The 18,885-nt window shown below is 41.6% G+C and overlaps 1 protein-coding gene across 1 annotated transcript; it reads right to left on the reverse strand.

Annotated features, from left to right (window-relative positions):
• Positions 1-738: 738 nt before the first annotated feature.
• Positions 739-17,524, reverse strand: ankrd33ba (ankyrin repeat domain 33ba). The gene is made up of 6 exons (XM_075452280.1): positions 16,722-17,524; positions 5,981-6,110; positions 5,398-5,538; positions 4,699-4,840; positions 3,954-4,152; positions 739-2,976 (listed from the first exon to the last, which is right to left on the reverse strand). The coding sequence occupies exons 1-6, from the start codon at positions 17,151-17,153 to the stop codon at positions 2,440-2,442; spliced, it is 1,581 nt and encodes a 526-aa protein (XP_075308395.1). The 5' UTR covers positions 17,154-17,524; the 3' UTR covers positions 739-2,439.
• Positions 17,525-18,885: the final 1,361 nt, after the last annotated feature.

Consider the following 18,885-nt stretch of genomic DNA (forward strand, 5'->3'; position numbering starts at 1 on the left):
CAGCTGGGCCAAAATGACTGAAAGTTATAGTGACATTTTGACTCGAGTTTTACCTGAAACCTTTCCAACTTCTGTTTTCCCTCAGGCTGGAAACAGTAACTGGAACAGTAAATAGTAAGGATTTTGTGCTGGAAATGTATCATGAAGTCACTACTTCTTGAATCCAAGTCTGCAATTTAGTCTTATGTAATCTGTTTAAGAATATTCCATTTTTCTAAAGATGATATCACATCGATACCACTTCAGTCCAGCATGACGCATGGAGCATTGTACTAAAACTGATCAGCAGAGGGCCTCAGGTAAGGATTCCCCCTCAACTTCACACGTTTGACACAAACATTAAGTCAGTGCTGATCTCCAGTAGAATCAGGCCCCATGATGTAATAGTTGCCAAACTGTCAGTGCATGGTGCCCTGTTTATTTGGCTACTTCAAAAATGTTCTGTGAGAGATTTAGGTAGAGGTGGGAGTGTGGGGAGAGGGGGCTGGTTGGGGAAATGCTGACCAAGCCTGAGGTAGCGTCATAATCACATGTTGCAATCTAATCCAACAGCTGTTTGAGCCTTGATGACCTAAATATTATGGGATGTGTTCAGGGCCTGATACATTTGGTCTTACCCTCTTTTACACAGAGCACAATCGTACAGTTTGCCGAATACTGCTTGAGTGGAAATGAGATGAACAAACCACAGAAAGGTGTCATTAACTACAAATGAATGCAGTTTTTATTCATGCTCAGAGAAACCTGGATACCTTCAGTTAACCTGCACACTGCAGACACTGTTGGCAGTGATACTGTAAAGCCTGTATTTTCAAATGAAACATTTTTCTTACACTGAATATATTAATCCTGCAGCCACTTAGTCTGTAGTGTAGAGCTCAGTAAATATGCAGTCTGCTCATCTTTCGTCACATTCACATGATTTCCTCCAGGCAATGTCTAAGCACATTGCCACTCTGAAGTCAGTGGAGTTTATCTGAAGAAGCCATTTGGCGGTGCAGAGCCCTTGTAACCCCCTTAGCAACTCATCGCCATGTATATTAGACACACACTCTTGGATAGCTCTTAAGCTACAATCGCCATGTGGAGTGCAGACCGTGAAATTGTCCTCTCAAAATTCCAGACGATGTTACATCACTGCTCTCCCCGGTGGTTCTGTGTATTTAAATCCCGGCGATTTTCACCCATCATTTCTACAGTTTTAACTGACCTCTCGCTTTATAACGTGCTGGCAACTTTTAGTCTCCAGATGTCACGGGTTATCATTTTACTTTTTAACTGTAATGTCGTACTGACCTTGGCTCAGTTAAGTCTTTCAAGACTTCAATTAAGAGAGCGCAATGTTTTTTTCGTACTTGATAAAACACAAAGCCGTAATGCTAACGTGTCTCGTGCAAATCGAGAATAGGAGTTTTCTTCTTAAACTTCCAAGCACGACGTGGCTGAAGCACAGTCGCTGATATCTTTATTTTGTTCACATCATCCATACCCTGTATACACCAAACTCACACATCCATATCATTGCATAATAGCTCATAGCTGATAAAAATTTTTGTTTTGTTTTGTTTTTTTTAAATGTATACATTCAGGAAATAATTGAAACTTTCATCCAACCTGGTAAGATTGTTATGATTTTCAGTCTTGGATCCAAACAGAAACTAGAAAAACAACTGTTTACATAATCAGGATGTGAAAAAAAAAAAAAGAAAACCCATAGTGAATTACAAAAAATGTCATCAAAAAGCATTCAAATCTCTACTATAAAACATATTCACATATATGCAAAAATACATTCAGGCTTTTTCAGTTTAAAGCAAAAGAAAAAGTTTTCTAAAAATATACCTGGCAATCGCCATTCTTCTCTAGATTTGTATTAACCTTTGTCAGCCAAAGTGACATGCTCATCAGTGAATACTTTAAAGACGTCTTTGTAAAATATTCTCAATAAATAGCTTTTTTGCGGACAGAGAGCTGAAAAAGCTCCTGCTGTGGTGGCAGTCTGAGAGAGTATGTGGTATTGAGTTCCTCTTCTGCTTCACTACAGCGTAACACACTACAAAAACACTGCTGATGAGAACATCTAGAGCTCAAACTGGAGCCCCCGCTACACCTTAAGAAGCAATAAATATTAAAAAATAAATCATCTAGAAGCATTTCAAGTATTAAATCCCCTGGGTGTTCCGCTGTTTGACCTCACAAAAGAGACTAAGCATTTTGTATTAAAGCTGTCACAGTAGAGGCCGTCATTTCCAGGTGCCAGTCAGCACCCCACTCACAACACTCTGCAGACAACTCTCAATCTTCTGTTCTCATTAGGAACACAGTTGGTAATTCATGGTGCACCCTGAGCACAAACATAACAGCCAAATCCTTCTGTCTTGGCGGCCTGTCAAGCTTTAGTTGTACATAAAGAACAATGAGTTCCCTGAGGTAATTAAATCATTTCCTTTTCCCAGCTGCGATGTGTCTCTTGGTTACAGCCTCCAGCCTCCTCCTCTCGGCTTCTTCTGCTTTCCTTCTTTCTTCTTTTAGTTCCTTGTACCTCCACTTGGGGATTTGCAGTAGGTTCAACCCATCTTTGGTGCTGCTTTTCCTCCGAATCTTCTCTGGGACATAGGTGGGTGTAGGGGCTTTGGAAACCCTCACTTTGGGGATGCTGAAGCCTGGCCGGACACTACTCCTCCTCAGCACCATATGCATAGGAAGCAGGCTGGTTCTCCGCATTTCCATGACTTGGCTGTAAGCCACCATGCTGGGGCTCCTGTGTCGAGGCACCATTCTCTGGACCTGAAGGCTGGCTCGGCGGTCTTCTGAGGTTTTGGCCACCAGAGTGACGCGGGAGTTCTGGAAGAGTTTGAGGTGACTGTCCATCCTCTCGGGGTTGGTGGAGCGGAGCTCTTTGGCGCGATGCTGCCGAATGATCTCTGGGACTGCATAGTGCCGTTTGCCCACACTTGGAGGACTGTCCGGACACACCTGAAACAAAACCAACAGTTTCTGTTTGGTATTGGTGGTTTGAGATGACGATTCTTTAAAATGGTAGTCGCTTAGGTGGATATATGCACGCATAGTTGAAGCTTTGAAAGGAAATTTATTAAAGTGCTCGGGTGCATTTTTAGCATTACATGCATTCATTTAGGATCTATTAAAATGCTCTATAAACTATCACCCTGACTGTTATATAGAATTGTAAATCAATCACATGGTTTTCATATATGGTTACGGTTTGTTTCTTACTGAATAACACTGACTAAACTTCTAAATTGCTTCTCTTCCCTAGTGCAGGCGACCTAATGGCGCTCAAAATAACATGCATTAGTAACAATTTATTGGCCTAGTGCCTGTCATACACGTTCACATGTCGACAGAGTCACTCAGCACCTGATGTAGCTGCTTTCTATAAGTGGTGCACAGGCACTTACATGGACATAGAAAGCTAAATCAACATAATTTCATGACAGAATACCTATAATAAGAGTATAATAGTGGTAATACCAGCAATGATAATTCTGGATGTTTTCCTGATAAGAACCAATGCTCAATTGGTCCTTTTTTTGTGCAGTAACATAAATCCTGCATGAATAACCTGCTTATTGGATAAGGCTGGAATAATCATATCCTTTAATTATTACAAACAGAGAATCTGTTGATAAAAAAAATAAATTCGTGCCTCATTCATTCTTGAAAGTGCCATTACTCCAATGCAAACACTGAAAAAATGTAGAGGACAGCAATGTTACAGACACCTTAAAAAGCCTCCTTATCATCTGCTCATGGCTCCGATCGTTGCTCTGCCTTATCTCAGCTTTATAATGAATCATTCTTGTTGTTTTTGTGAGGCAGTCGGTCCAAGATAAATGGGTTTGGATTGATGGGATAAAATGTTTGATATACCTATTAAAGAATAAATGCATACAAGCAGATTAAGCATACTCAAAAGATGAATTACTCACAGTGTGACACGCAACAGCAATAAAAGGGCTCCTCATGGCAGATGTTATAGACACCATGTGGTCCAAAACGCCTTCATCCTCTGGGTTGGTGACATTGGCAATGTTGAAGACGTTTCGCACGGTGTCCGTCAGGCGCTTCAGACATCCGCGGGGCTCTTGGCTTCTGGCCACCAGGGATGCCAGTGGAGGCCACTCGAGACTAGAAGGAGCCAGTTTGAGTTAAACCTACTGCACAGAGACACTGAAGGATCTCAACTTCAAGATCAGTGAAGTAACCTCACAGCTTCTCTCATGACTATTCTTTTGTGTGTTTTTGGATTGTTTAGTGCATGATTAATAGTTCTGTCTCTTCTCTCTTTTTTTTTTTTTTTTTTTACCTTGTGTGTCATGTCTGCTGAACATGATTTGCAGGAAGTGCAGCCAGAAAAGAAAGTGCGACGAGTCTGTCTGGTGAGATCTGTCTTGAAACCCTGTTTATTTTCTACATAACTTACTGGCAAAGGTTGATGATGTTCCGCAGACTGCTCCAAAAGATGATGTTGTGAAACTTGTGAAATAAGTCACTGTTTCACACAGATTTTTCAGACAATCGTGTCAAATTACAATAATATAATATGTACATATATATACGTGTGTGTGTATAGATAGATAGATAGATAGATAGATAGATAGATAGATAGATAGATAGATAGATAGATAGATAGATAGACTACCACTGAGACGCCTTGCTTGATGAGAGTTTTACCTGTATACATCACAGTACTGGAATGGGTAGGGCCGCTCCATCAGGCGTGTCATCACCCAAGCAGTTTCATAGCGACCTGTAAACACGGCCCACTCCCTGGCAGTAAAGTTACGACCGAAGTCCCTTGCATCCAGGGAGGCTCCTGGTGGACCACACCAAGAAAGAGAATATGTATGCACAATACAGAAACTGGGAGCACAAACATACATTATAGACACATCATGTTCAGATACTCTCATAAGGTCAGTTAATAGTTATGTGCAGGTGCCATGAATAAAGTTTAGGCTAAAAAAAAAATATGCTTAGACAATTCTGAGATACCCTTTTAGAGTTCAGAGAAAGTCAGAATTCAGAGACACTACCTCAGAAGTTTAGCTAGTATTCCAGAATTCTAGGAAAATAATTTAGAATTCAGAGATATTATCGCAAAATTCTGAGACACTAAGTCAGAATTCAAAGATACAAAGTCACAATTCCGAGACTATGTAAGAATCCCAAGGAGTTTTAATGAAAACAATTCTTAGGTTTTAATGAAGAACTTTGATAAAGTATCTCTGTATATTTAACTTTTTCATCAAATGGGCTTCGATATCAATCTGCCCCAAAATGTATTTGCGACAAGTTTGTTTTGAACCCATTCATTATTTTGTGATTGCTATACATTTCTGTAAATTTGTCCTAATTACACATTTTGCTCACCTGCCATCATGAGTGAGCGCACACAGTCCAACCTGCCCTGCATGGCAGCTTTCATCAGAGCACTGAAGCCATGACAGTTTCTTCTCTCAATGTCCAGCCCAGAGAAGTAGTTCAGCAGATAGTTGGTGATTGTTATGTGGCCTTTAACACAGAGGTGCAAAGAAAGCAGTCACTCCATGTTACAATGTGGATATCAAGCGGGATATAAAGTGGAACTAGAATACATAACTACATTTAAAAAAAGGCATCAAAAACATTTGCGTGATACGTGTTCAAATGTGTTTTAATCTGCAATATTTTGGATTGGAAAATATTTATCCATATGGCTTGTCAGGCAACACACTCATCACCTCTGTTATAGAATGAATAGTGATAGTGCAAACTTGTTTGTGCGTTCATCTGTTTCAGCATCAGCGCCAAACTGCCCATGTGTGGTATCTGTGCATGCATTTGTCACACAGTCCGGTGATGCATCCTGTCAGCGCCTCTGTGAGTGTGTGTGTGTGTGTGTGTGTGTGTGTGTGTGTGTATGCAAGCCTACCCCTAATATAAAATTGTCAGTTTGTGCATGTTTGTATGTTACCTGCTTGTGCGGCAGTGATGAGAGCAGTGTTTCCCTCGCTATCCTGCCAGTTGACATCCAGGTATGGACAATGAGACAGCGCTATGACGACATCCACAAAACCTTGGTAACATGCAACCATCAGCCCTGTCTGAGATAGAAGAAGTAGAAGAAGAAGAAAAGCTCGAGGTTAGAACCAGCAAAATAATTATTGGTAAATATTAGGCGAGTAAAACTGTGTGCGAGTGCTGACATATTGGAGGCAGTTTGGAGAAAAATGCAATCAAGGCAGTATGAGTGGGATTCCACAAGACAGGGGGGGATCTGTGTGCGGCTTCCAAAACTAACATCTGTGATTAAACATGACATCTGTTGGGTTTTCATCAGGAGACCTTAAACTCAGAGGACAAAAATAAGCTGTCTCCAAATCTGATCTTGATGCGTGTGGATGTGTTTTTAGAGCCAGCGTGTTCTCCTGCCAGAATAGGTGCCCTTTTACAGTAAATGTGTGTGGACAAATGTGTAAATGTTAGCCTCAAAATGTGTATTTATGAGCGTGGAAAACTGGAACACCCCTGTAAAAGCTGTGCCCTTTCCAATGTGTGCACACACACTGAATCTCTTCATTTCTCACAATTCTGTGCTCTCGTTTTTTTTTGGGGGGGGGGGGCTTTTATGCCTTTAAAGACATGCTATGCAACTTTTTCATGGTCATAAAATTGCTTGGCAATCATCAGTTTGCTTGGCTGACCCGTTCAGATGAAAACGGTGACATTTCCATCTCCATCTGGTGGCCCTAGCCCGAAACAGCGCTTGCAACTTTGCCTGTGGCGCCGCGTGCTTTGTTTAGCTCTGGAAGTCTCGCGACACACGAGAGCCGAGAACTACTGCTTCACGGCAGGTCGTAAAGGGCTCTGAGCTGAGCCAGGTAGCCTGAGAGACACACTACCTCTCCATTAGCTGTCGACGGCTAAATTGAATGCGGTTAGCTTCTAGAGTTGTAATATAGTTTGTAATAGATATCGTGATGGCAGAACCACCGCTACTTGCCCGTCTGACCGCTGAGTCACCCAGAGCCAGCGATTCAGCGGTCAGACGGGCAAGTAGCGAATCCATGCCAACTCAGAGCTTTTTAAGTTTCGATTCTGTCTCGTGACTTGACGAGCGAGCGCCCAGTCGGCAGCTACAGGCAGCTACAGGCTCGGTTAGCGTGGCTTCATGCATCTTGTACAGTCGTTGAAAAATAATCATTTAGTGATATAGGGAGGGCAAGATCATTCCATGTTGTTTACTTGTAGGTCTAAACTCAGCATTGCCTCACCTAATGCTACCACATTTGTCGCTGTGTAAATCCACACACTAGCTGTTGTGTCTGGCTTTCAGATAAAATGGCATTGAATTATTACTTGACAAAAATAAATGAATGAACTTGTAGCCGTAGGCTGCTCTTTGATTTATCAAAATGAATTGATAAATGGGACAAAAAAAGGCAAGGCGCATAGCCACTAAACGGCAGAAAGGGTTTTTTTTGGGTTTTTTTAATAAGTGACTCAAGTGATTCAAGTGGTCCGTATAACTCGAATCCCCTCCTCGAAATGATCCAATCAGCCCGGATTGCCCAAAAGATTCGAGTTAAGCATCTCTACTTCTCCAACTCTCTGCCAGTGTCTTGAAAAATAAACCGTAAATTGCCTCTGGTGGGTTTACGACAGTCTGGCTAGACTGTTGCCTATTTTCTACGGAGCTCCCCCTACAGCTTTGGGTTGTGTATTGCATGGTAAACAAACCCCATATTACTGAGCCCTGCTTTAATGGATAGGACAGTTTAGAGAGACAGGAAGCAGGGGGAACGACATGCAGCTAAGGGCCATCCGATGCGGAACTTGAACCGGGACCAGCTGCAGCGAGGACTATAGTCTCTTCTACATGGGGAGCCTGCTGTACCCACTACTCCACAGACCACCCATTCTGTGCACTTTTTGAGTTAAACTTTGCATTTAATGCTACATTCAAATAGAATTTAAGACTCTGTGTTGAGTGTGAGATGAAAAATAACAATATGCTTCTTAATTAATGACAAGTCAGGCACAGGCTCGAAATCGTAGGTTGTGATGCTGGAGTGATCGAGAAAATAAGAAGCAGTTCCAGGTGGTCTTAATTAGTACTGCATTTGGACTTTAAATGGCTCATTGTGACCAGGTGCACTGTCAGCCAGTCAGATCTACTCCATGTTCATGAAACATAGTCAACAGTCAGTGTGAGACACATATGTACTGTATGTACTCTAATACAGGTGCTTTCTGGCAATGTACAATTTGATCTTGCATTTGATCTCGAGAGGAAAGGAAAAGCTTTAATGAATGCACTGTACAAGATGTATCCAGATAAGCCAGAAAAGATTATGTTGACAACAAACAACAGCACACAGTCATCGGGGTACTGAACAGTATGTTCAAACAGGGACTGGAACACATTCAAAATGGAACCTCCCAGGTTCTTCTTTGCGCAAACGTCTTTGTGAAAACTCAGTTCAAGCCATTAGAATTTCAACTTTTCCAGCAAGTGTTATAGACTTTCAGTAAGATGTCAGAAAGTCTTCGAATTTTTAATGTTCCTTGAGCAGACTAGATTCGTGAGCCTGCTTCGGTAACACCATGTTCTCCTCCTACGAGCACTCATAAAATCTGCATAAAGTCTGCTCGATGCTTCCCACCTCTTGGCACAAAGCGTTTTCAGTTATGACCTGAAGCACAGGGTGCACCACTGCGTTGTTATTTTAAACACTGGGATGGATATGATCAAAATGACTTTCTTGTGGAAATTAATGAATGTAAAGACAACTGAAGTCTGACGTAGATATGGCCTAAAGGTTCCAGTTAAATAACTAGACTTATGAACGTCTGTATCACTGAACATTGCGAGATATTACGAACTTATTAGGACCTTAAAGGAAAATGCTAAATCATGTCTAAATTATTCTTAATATATCACGTGAACATGAAAAATATGTGAGGATGTGATACGTATGGGAGGAGCTGATTAATATTGTAGTATTTTGTTTGGGTTGCTTTAGTTTTCTTTGTGCTAATGTATATATAATAGTTTCTCTGTTAAACTGTGCCTTCCAGGATGGGCAGGACATATACAACAGCTATGATTCACTTGTAATACAAACTGAAGTGTAAAGAAGTTGGACAGCTGGTGTTGTAGTCACACTAATGTTGTCAGCCTGAGGGCAAAGGTGCACAAAGGTTCTGTGGACTGCCAGCAAGACGTTCACTTACACTGGCACGGCTTTAGATAACACTTTCTGCTTGGACGCTCACTCGTAGACTTAGTCTCAGTCTCTTTCACAATATCACACACACACAAAGGCACACACGCACACATTTCTGGCAACCCTCCAGCCCTGCTGTGATGTACTTAAGCAGCATACCCTGCAGCACATTTAGAGCAGTCTCAGTCTGACCACATCCTCTTTTCCCTGTGAATCCTTCTCACAAACACACCGAAACACAAACAAGCATTTACTTTAGTTTTTTTTTTTTTCCATCGTTTTCGCCCAGATGATTTCTACTCGGCACAGTTCCAATGATGAGCTTTACTATGGCTGCTGGCATTACTGGCGACTGTATAATCTGAGAGCTCTAGTAAAAAGCACACACAGTGTACAAAGCAGAGCGACATAAACCAGGCTTAAATGTGCTACAAAATATTGACGAATGCTTAGGCCAAAGAGATCAAACTAACACTACCTGGCAGTTCATTCATTTTCTATATACACGCTTAATCCAGTTAAGGGTCGCGGGGGGACTGGAGCCAGCTGTCGTTGGGCGAGAGGCAGGGTACACCCTGGACAGGTCGCCAGTCCATCACAGGGCCACACAGAGACTAACAACCATGCACACTCACTCCGAGAGTCAATTTAGAGTCACCAATGCATGTTTTTGGACAGTGGGAGGAAGCCGGAGTACCCGGAGAGAACCCACCCATGCATATGGAGAACATGCAAACTCCACACAAAAAGGCCTCAGTCGGGATTTGAGCCTGGAACCCTCTTGCTGTGAGGTGACGTTGCTAACCACCAAAATCTGGCCAATCAGTGATCCTAAAATAATCCCCTCCAGTGATCAGGGAGTGTGTGTTCACTGCACGTGTGTGTGAAAAGACAGAGATGCAGTAAAATTCAAAGACTTGAAGCATGACAATTTCAAAGCCTTGACAAAGGTTTCCAGGAGAATTGTCATGTGTGCATCCCAGTGAAGATGCAGAATACATGAATTTCACACTTTTGTATATTTTGGGATGATATAGATGGACATTTTTTTCTCTCTGACATCCTCATGTTCGAATGGATTGTGCAACCAAACTTCTCTTTTGATGGAAGAGCAGGTTACTGGGCATTTCCTTTGGCAACAGCTTTAGAAATATAAAAGTTTAATACATTAGTTATGGTACATTAATGAAGTGAGGGCTGCCCCTTTATAACTTTTAACATTTTTCAGAACTTGCACCAGCATATCATATCATACTAAAAACCGGAAGCCAACTGGTGCAGCCAGTCAACATTTGCATTGATTCCCAACAGATAATGATTTTGGAAATGTTTTCTCGTAATGATAGCTACTGTCAATGCATAAATTGTGTCGAGGCAGCAAATATTTATGTTGTGAAAATCATGCTAAGAGCTAAGAGTACAGCTCATTGAATACAGTAAAAATTCTTTGTTTCATTCTGTGTTTTAATGCAGAGGATATTGTCCATTCCTCTTGACAATTTAGCTAATAAAGAATTAAAACAAGTATTTTGTGTCCATTTAACTGAAGCTGCTTTATCCTGTTTCAGGCTCTCGGAGGACTGGAGCCTATCTCAGTTTCCATGGGAAGAGAGGCAGTGTACACACTGTAGAGGTCACGTACAGTCACATGCTCAAATAAAGATGGATTATCATGCATACTCACAGTAATATTTGTGCTGTCACAACTATGTTTTAGCACTCCCAATTTAGACATATGAAATATGTGCACAAGACATGACACAAATCTGGAGTATGCACAGCTGTCTTAGCAATTGCTTCTGATCTCAATTTCAGTTTAGATAAAACTTGAATTTGCAGCTAAAGCCAGAGGCTTCTCTTTAACACAAATGCACGCACAAACACAATGGCAGGTCAGAGTAATTACTGGCCCGTACGGACACAAAGACACAGAACAACGGACACAAAGATACACACACTAAGTAATCTGGGGAATATCCAGAGCTAGGAATAGAAAGGCTTAGCCTTATCAGTCAGAATGACACGGAGGAAGGGGGAGGAAGAGACGTAAGAGTGTATCTAAATTTTAATGTGTGCATGCTAAACTGGATGAAACAATACCAGAGACAATATGATACCCCGTGTAACACTAAAATCATGTACTTTACAACAAAAACAAAACACAGGTGACCATGGCAATGTAAAAAACTGCATGTTTGTTCTGATGGGGCTTCTTCTAGGTAATCTGAATCATGGCGGTTGTACACAGATTATGAGCAGACCATGACGAAGTTGGTAGAGTGGGCATCTTACATTCTGAACATCAGTGGTTTGAGCCTCAGCCCCATCATGTGTCGAAGTGTTCCTGAGAAAGACTCTGAACTATGACACTGCCCTCCACATTTGCTCATCAGTACGTGACTTGTTGAGAAGAAAATTGCTGTATAATGTATAATAAGGTAGAATAATAAGGTCATAAAGGCGCTATGTAAGTGTGGTCCATTTACCGTAATAAAGTGAAAGTAGATTATAATCAATGTAAATGGAACCAATTAGACATTGATCCTATTCCAGCTGCCCTATTAATCCAGTAAAATGCCTACCTGCCCTGTGATGAAGCCACATCTGCTAGTGTAGCAACAAGCAGCAGTTGACAATTAATGTGTAGTACACACACAATGAAAGGACAGCATCCCAGAACATTATAAATCTCCTCTTGTACCACAGAGAAGAACCATTCTACTTTCCCCTTGTTTAAAACATCATGACTTCTTTTTTTTCATTCGGCAAAGGTCTCAGCTACATCCTGGCAGACGACTGGCATCTTTTCAGGCTGCATAAATGTGTCAAATGTTGCATTTACTTTCACATTTTACAGAGCACCTTTCTGTTCATGAACATACATGCATGTGCAGGCAAACAAATTCTAGATCACCCTCGATCACACCCATCAGCAGCACCACTGGCACAGATGCACTTGCCCCTGTTTCTGTCAATAACCCCCTTGCTAAATGTCTTTCTGTCTGCAGCTGAGCTTTCACACGGCTGTATCAAATCAGATGTGTATGACTGTCGCTTTGATTTTTCCACTTGTCTGTATTCGCTAGCCGCGATGTGCTTGTTACCATCTGCAGTGGCAGATTTCTGATTCTGTCTCCCTATGCCTCATTTAGTCTCTCTGCCTGTTGGCCAGTTGGTCGATCTGTGTGTTAGTCAGATGATCTTTCGGTTTGTTGGACACACTGTGGTTGACTTTGTTGGCTGCTGCCTCGGCAGGCACGTCTCAAGCATACTGTACAGTATCAGTCCTGGTTTGTCACATAACCCCAAACCTATTTAAAAAAACAAAAGAACATTGTGTTCTAAAGAAGTGTGTGTATGTGTCTGTGGGCAAAACAGAGAAGGTGTTAACAGTCAGACTAATGGCCTAATCTAATTTGATAGCATTCTGTGTGTGAGTCTCCCGAGACAAAATATAAGCATGAAAACGCAATCTACTAACTCCATGCAGAGAACACGCTATCCTACACATTGCCATGGAATGTTACAATTGATGATATGTAGCAATAACACACATGCTCAATAACCTACTCTTTAATGAATAAATAAAAATTAATCTTTGACATTTTGGACCTCAGAATGTCGATATTTTGCTATAATCACGTCAGCTATTGAAGTAATAGCGATAAGAATATAGTGACTCTGACAGTGACACGCACATAAAATCCCTATCATATAATCTATATACCAGTAGAATTAGATGTATATATTTGGCGGTCATCACAAAATGGATTGTCAGTACTTTGCTCACTAAATTCCTTATGCAGGCAGTGTTTACCATATCCACTGCTTCCCCTTTTCTTTTGGAAAATCAGCAACATCAACAGCTGTTCAGTTCACTGTGTTGAAATTATAATCGAACAAATCCGGCTGCAATGTGTACATAACACAACATGGGTTTGCAACAAGATCTGAGCCTATTCAGATATCCTAAACATGCTGATTTTTTTTAATTTTTTTTATCAAAAGTTGTCACTGTTTAACTGAGTTTGAACTGTTCAATGTAGTTTGTATCTATCAAATTTCTGTTGCATTCCTAAAGTTCCATTTTCAAGCTTGTATTTTACTCTTCTGTAGCTAACCGTGAGCTCTCCCTGCTGTCCTGAAGAGGACCTCAGAAAAGTTAGACATCATTACTGTCGTCAACAATAAAACTAAACGGGGTGAATATGCCCTTTTCTGTATCTGTAAGAGTCTGCTCTGTTCTGCATTTCACTTGGCCGAACAGTAATAGAGCATTATTTTTTTGTCTGGTGCATCAGTGGCCCTTTTCACATTTGGATTTAAAATGCGCTGCTCAAGATCCAATGACAAGTGGACAGTTTGAGGTGGATAGGTAAATGCACCCGTGATGGATCGATTATGCACATCGGTCAGAATGTTCAGACCCAATTTGGAGCTGGTCAAGGCTGCATGTGGCCACATTATTCAGGCTGTGCATGTTTGAACTTTGTTTTAGGCTACAATGAAAGATTCATTCAATGGTTATAAAAGTGGTAAAGTAGTGGCTTGAAACCTTCATTAAGAAGTTATAGAGAGTTTTAGTGTTACAAGTGCATCACAATTCTTTGGCAAGTCGGCTCGCCTGGGGCACACCCAGAAAGAGATCAACTCTACATTGTTTTCATTCTTTACTTTTTGGGCACAATTGGCACGGGAAGTGCACTGTTGCCTCCCATCAGTTAAGACAACAGAGCATTTGGTCTTTGCAGACTGAAATGATGGGTGTTTATTTGCATATAGTGTGGAACTGAAATTAGATCTGATCACACAGAGTCAAGATGCATTTGGAGACGCTGTCTTCTGGCAACTGTGAACTGAGGTCCTTGGAGCTGTCCATTTCTGATTGGATGCATGATAGTGCCAAGTGTAAAAATGGAAATGTTTTTCCTGCAAAAATAAACATGTCCCTGAACTAGTTCTTCCCAACCAGATAATGGCTGCTGTACTGTACATCAGTCATACCATAAATTTACCATGTAGCTAATACTTACAAATCCTGAAAATATCATTTGAACCAATCTCTCCTGAAGCTCCTTTGATACCCAAGATGAACAAATCTTTATACTGTGAATTCTCTTAGAACCTGCAGATGAGAGAATAGGAAATAGTGCATGCTGCATGTGTTCATATCCAAACCTGTAACACACTTCCTTGTCTTCCACGTCACTTTGTCAGGCTGACTGCTATATTAGGATGTTGACATCTGCATCAGGATGTTTCCAGTGAATGTGCTGGCTAACCTGCATTGTGTTTCGGAGTATGTGCATGTCCCAGAGGTCACGGGAAATGGCAATGTAAATGGTGAACACACATGCACGTGTCCTACTTATCTAGATAAACACAATTCTCTTTCTCTTCCTTACTCACTGTCCCACGCACACACACTCCCTCACTTTAGCCCAGCCTCAATGCGCATATTACACGTGACCCAATCTACCTAGTTGTCCAAAAGTGAAAATTTGCAGCATTAGTAAAGGCTTTTATCCCAATTGGGACAGCTGGTTCAGACAAGGGGGGAAGTTTATACCAGAAAAGGTTCCAATGAGATGGAAAAAAAGAGCTCACACACACACACGTATCTTGGGTGTGATTTCTAAGATAATTTAAGCCTTTAGGCCCCTTAACCTAAATGTCTTGGCTTGTTTGCACTGTGTTTTTATGTTTGTTCATGTCATTAAATGATATGGAACATAGTTAAAGACATACTGTGTACCCATTCAATTCACTGAGCTGACAAAAAAAAGTGTCACATGAGAGAAATCAACAAATGAGAAGTTTTTCTAGTAAAGACTAAAAAAGAGAGAGAGAGATGGTGATAGACCGATGTGGAGAGGAACTCTCGAGAATAAATACACAATAATAAAATATGTTTCTAAATGACATTGTCAAGTCGAGTGGGGTGATGGGATTTGTCTCTTAACACCACTGCTGATGGCAATCTGATGACTAAAGCGGGAAGCTAACCTGACCCACCAGATGATTTGTTACACAGATTCATCTAGGAAGTCCTTTGTAGAAACAGTATGGAAAAGCACCTTTCAAAAGCAGATACTCAGCAGTTGATTGAACAAAGTATCTTCCTGGCACCATCACAGGGGAACTTCAGCCGATGAGATCAACATAGTTCTATAACTATCATAGTTCTATAAGTTGAACCATTAAGACTAATTTGGCCACAAACAGAATACGCTCAGTTACGGCCGTGCATGGTGATAGACCCGTAGGACCTACCCACACCCGAACTTGTCCAGTTTTGCTCTGGACTACAACTGTTCCACAGGAATAAAGAGCTTGAGTTTTCCCGTTCTCCCTAAACTGAGCTCTGTGAGAATATGCCATTATGTGTGAGAAACGATTGAGGTTAAAGGTGTGAGCTCTTTAAGACTCTGAACTCGGCAGTAATTTAGTAAAAACATAAAAGATTTAAAAGTGGGACTTCTAATGACCATTTGCAACCTTGAGAGGCACCACCAATTCAACCAATAACCTCTCTTATATTATTGAATATTTATCATTGCAAGTGAGTCACAACCTTCATTAATGCGACTCATGCTGACTTACAGATGACATACATTATATTCAGAGGTCAGACCAGATACTTTTCAAAGGCCTGTAAACGGGTAAGTAAGCCAGTGTAGCAGGCTTAGGCTTAATCATTTCAACACCTTCCGAATGTGATGATACTTAACTACACATGCTTTGTACGGCAGGAAGGTCAGGCTGCCTGACTGAAGATGTGCCGTAGCTTAATAGCCTTACTGTTATACAAAGATATGAAGTGCTCCAGGGGCCAATATTCTCTTCATGAGTTGTGTGATAGCTGGGCCACAGGGGCCCCAGCTGAAATCTGATTGGCCCCCTGACATGCCTCTGTCCTGTCACTCATCTGTCTTTTGTCCGCTTCAGTTCCCGTCACAAAAACCGAAGAATAATGCTGTTTTAGAGGAGTGAAATGTACAGTAGTCACCCACATGCAACTTTGTGTATGTTTGTGAGAGAGATGTTTTGAACTGACGGTATTTGTGAAAAAGTAAAAAGGTTTTAAAAAATGAAATAAAATGCTGGATTTTCTCACATGCTGTGTGTGTTTGAGGGCATTTTGTCTATGTACAGTAAAAGTGCATGTAAAATTGGTTAGGAGTTGTTGTTTTTTTTTAAATTACGTGTTTAATTAAGTGTTTGAACATGGTGTGACTGGTGAAATGTATACAGTACCTTACCAAAACAGGGAATTGTGTGCAAGGGTGTGGACAAATACTTGCCCCCTCTATGAACACTGTGACCCCTTAATGGCCCCTTACTCAGAAATATCCTAGATCCGCCACTGGCTGTGTCAGTGTAGTAAACACCTTCACTAAGCCTTTATCACACTTTGCAAAAACTGTTACCAAAGTTACTTTTCGTGAAGTTAAGTGTTGCAGAACTTTAGTTGGTGTGCTATACCCTGTTATTCCTGTCAGTTTCCTTGACCTCCTCCTCCTTCACACCATGCCGTATCATTATCCGGACGACAGCCGCGTTGTTGGTGCAGCATGCCCTGAAGAAGGACAGCGGCTCCGGGCTGTCCGGGGACGGGGTGCGCTCCGAGTCCGCGAACACATCATCCGGTGGATAGAAGGAGTCGTCCGACACGATACTCCGACAGTCATCCAAGTCCTCGAAGTCAACTTCTTCGAAGTCATCGCTGTCTTCCTCGCTCCCTTCGTCCTCCTCGTCGTCCTCCTCGCACGAGCCCAGGTAGTCGTCCTCAGAGTTGGACAGAGGCTCCTCGGTTATTGTAGGGTGTAGTTGGCCGACTTTTTTCTGCTGCTGGAGCTGCTTGACGCGGACCGACGAGGCACCTCCTCCATCCCTGTCGTCCGTGATCAGCACCATCTAACCCCCCGAGCCAAGGGCACCGTCCGCGGGGTAGAGTGCAGCTGGCACGCGGGGTTCGAGCATGTGACTGAGTGACTGTCCGAGACAACGATCAAACTCCTCCAAAAAGTCACTTACATCACAAACCAGAGCCTAATTGCGCAAGCTCCCTAACCCCGAGTATCATATGGGCTGCACTGATGGAACATGTTGCGCGTTGATTCGGTCTGACAGTCATCTTCCGATAGGAGTTGGTGTTAAATCCAGCAGAGCCATAAACGTCCCAAAAAAGTGATATTGCCTGTCGCAAATTCGGAAAATAAAAGCACGTTTAGTCAAGAGTTATCCGTTCCGAGAGCGCATGAATGGCTGGACAGGATCTGGGACTTTTCAAACGGGGGGGTTACAGCAGAAAGTAATAGTACTGCGCACACGACAGTCCCATGCTGGGCGGAGAGAGACCGCCAGCCTGTTAACCCATAGTCACCTAATCCGATTAGACGCAACTGGGACCTTCTGTGCGTGTGTAGGCCCATGTTTTCTAGTAAGACATTAATCCTCCAACCGGACCCAAGCCAAGTCAAGCGTTAATATTTCTATATCTATGTCTTCTTAAGATTTAAGACTTTTGTCGTCTTGCTGTGTTTATTGCTTGTTGTAGTTTGAATTCAGTCCTTTTGAGGAAAAACAGTCAAAGGATTATTTTTTTTCTATCCCGTGTGCTTTTATTGTTGAATTTGATTATGAATATGCCATTCTAGTCCTTTTTTACAATTTCAGTTCTATTTCTTAACATGGTCACGAGTTAAATATGCTAAAAAAAAAAAAAAAAGTAAAAAAAAGTAAAAATCCCCATAATTTACAAATTAGTGTCAGGGTCGGATTCATGAAAGACGATTATAAAGGAGAATACAAGCCCGTGAGTGTTATCCCAAGAAGAATCATGTGATTTGAAGCAATATTGTTGCTGTAAACCAGGGGCATGCCAGCATTTAGGCAAGTGAGATAAATGGGTTCAGATGAGGATATAAAGAGATTGGGGCACGTGGCTTACATTTTCCATGATCATAGAGGGATTTTAGATGAACTATTTAAAAAAAAAAACAGCGCATTCTGTTGAGACACCTCTCTAATTCTCTTATTTTGTTGGCCACCATCCATTCCAGATAATAGATTACAAAGACTGGTCATGGAATCTTCTAGATAGCTTTTAGTTAGCATTTCTGTAACAAACTATAAGGGCTGATCCACAGGGGCTTGATATGTGACCTAATCCAACCCATATTAAGGATCTGCTCTTATGGTAAACCTCAAAACAGGAAACTGATGGGTGGGGTGTCATACATAACACTCCACAGTTATGAAAAAAAATACATCCACTGAGCACACTTTTGGTTTCATTAGTTTCAATGTTATTAGTAGCACGGACAGCATCAGTTTACACTGGATGTGCTGGGCTGGTTGTGTTGTTGCTGTGTTATTTTGAACAGATACATGTGGTAATATCTTTCGCATTGTCTGGCTGTTTTTATCCATCACTGCAAGTTGTATAGAAGTTTTAAGGTAATTTTTTTTTTTTTTACAGGGCACGATTAGATTCACAATGAAGATCCCTTTTATGTCAGTAATTGATAACATCGGTTGCTGACATCACCTGCTGTGGAAAAAAAAAACAAGTGCATAACAGTCCCAGTGTGTATTCCATGATTAGGATACCTTCGCCTACACCCTGCAGCGAGGCGCTCTGCCC

The sequence above is a fragment of the Odontesthes bonariensis genome, chromosome 20 (genome assembly GCF_027942865.1).
Source record: "Odontesthes bonariensis isolate fOdoBon6 chromosome 20, fOdoBon6.hap1, whole genome shotgun sequence".
In the NCBI taxonomy this organism is placed as follows: domain Eukaryota; kingdom Metazoa; phylum Chordata; class Actinopteri; order Atheriniformes; family Atherinopsidae; genus Odontesthes; species Odontesthes bonariensis.

Bases quoted from the DNA above. Each gene is read 5' to 3' on its own strand.
- ankrd33ba (XM_075452280.1), bottom strand. From the start codon at position 17,153: ATGGTGCTGATCACGGACGACAGGGATGGAGGAGGTGCCTCGTCGGTC. The intron at 6,111-16,721 runs GTATAGCACACC...CTTCTATCTCAG, and splicing joins AAACTGACAGGAATAACAGG to ACAGGGCTGATGGTTGCATG. The intron at 2,977-3,953 runs GTGAGTAATTCA...GTTTTGTTTCAG, and splicing joins TTGCTGTTGCGTGTCACACT to GTGTGTCCGGACAGTCCTCC.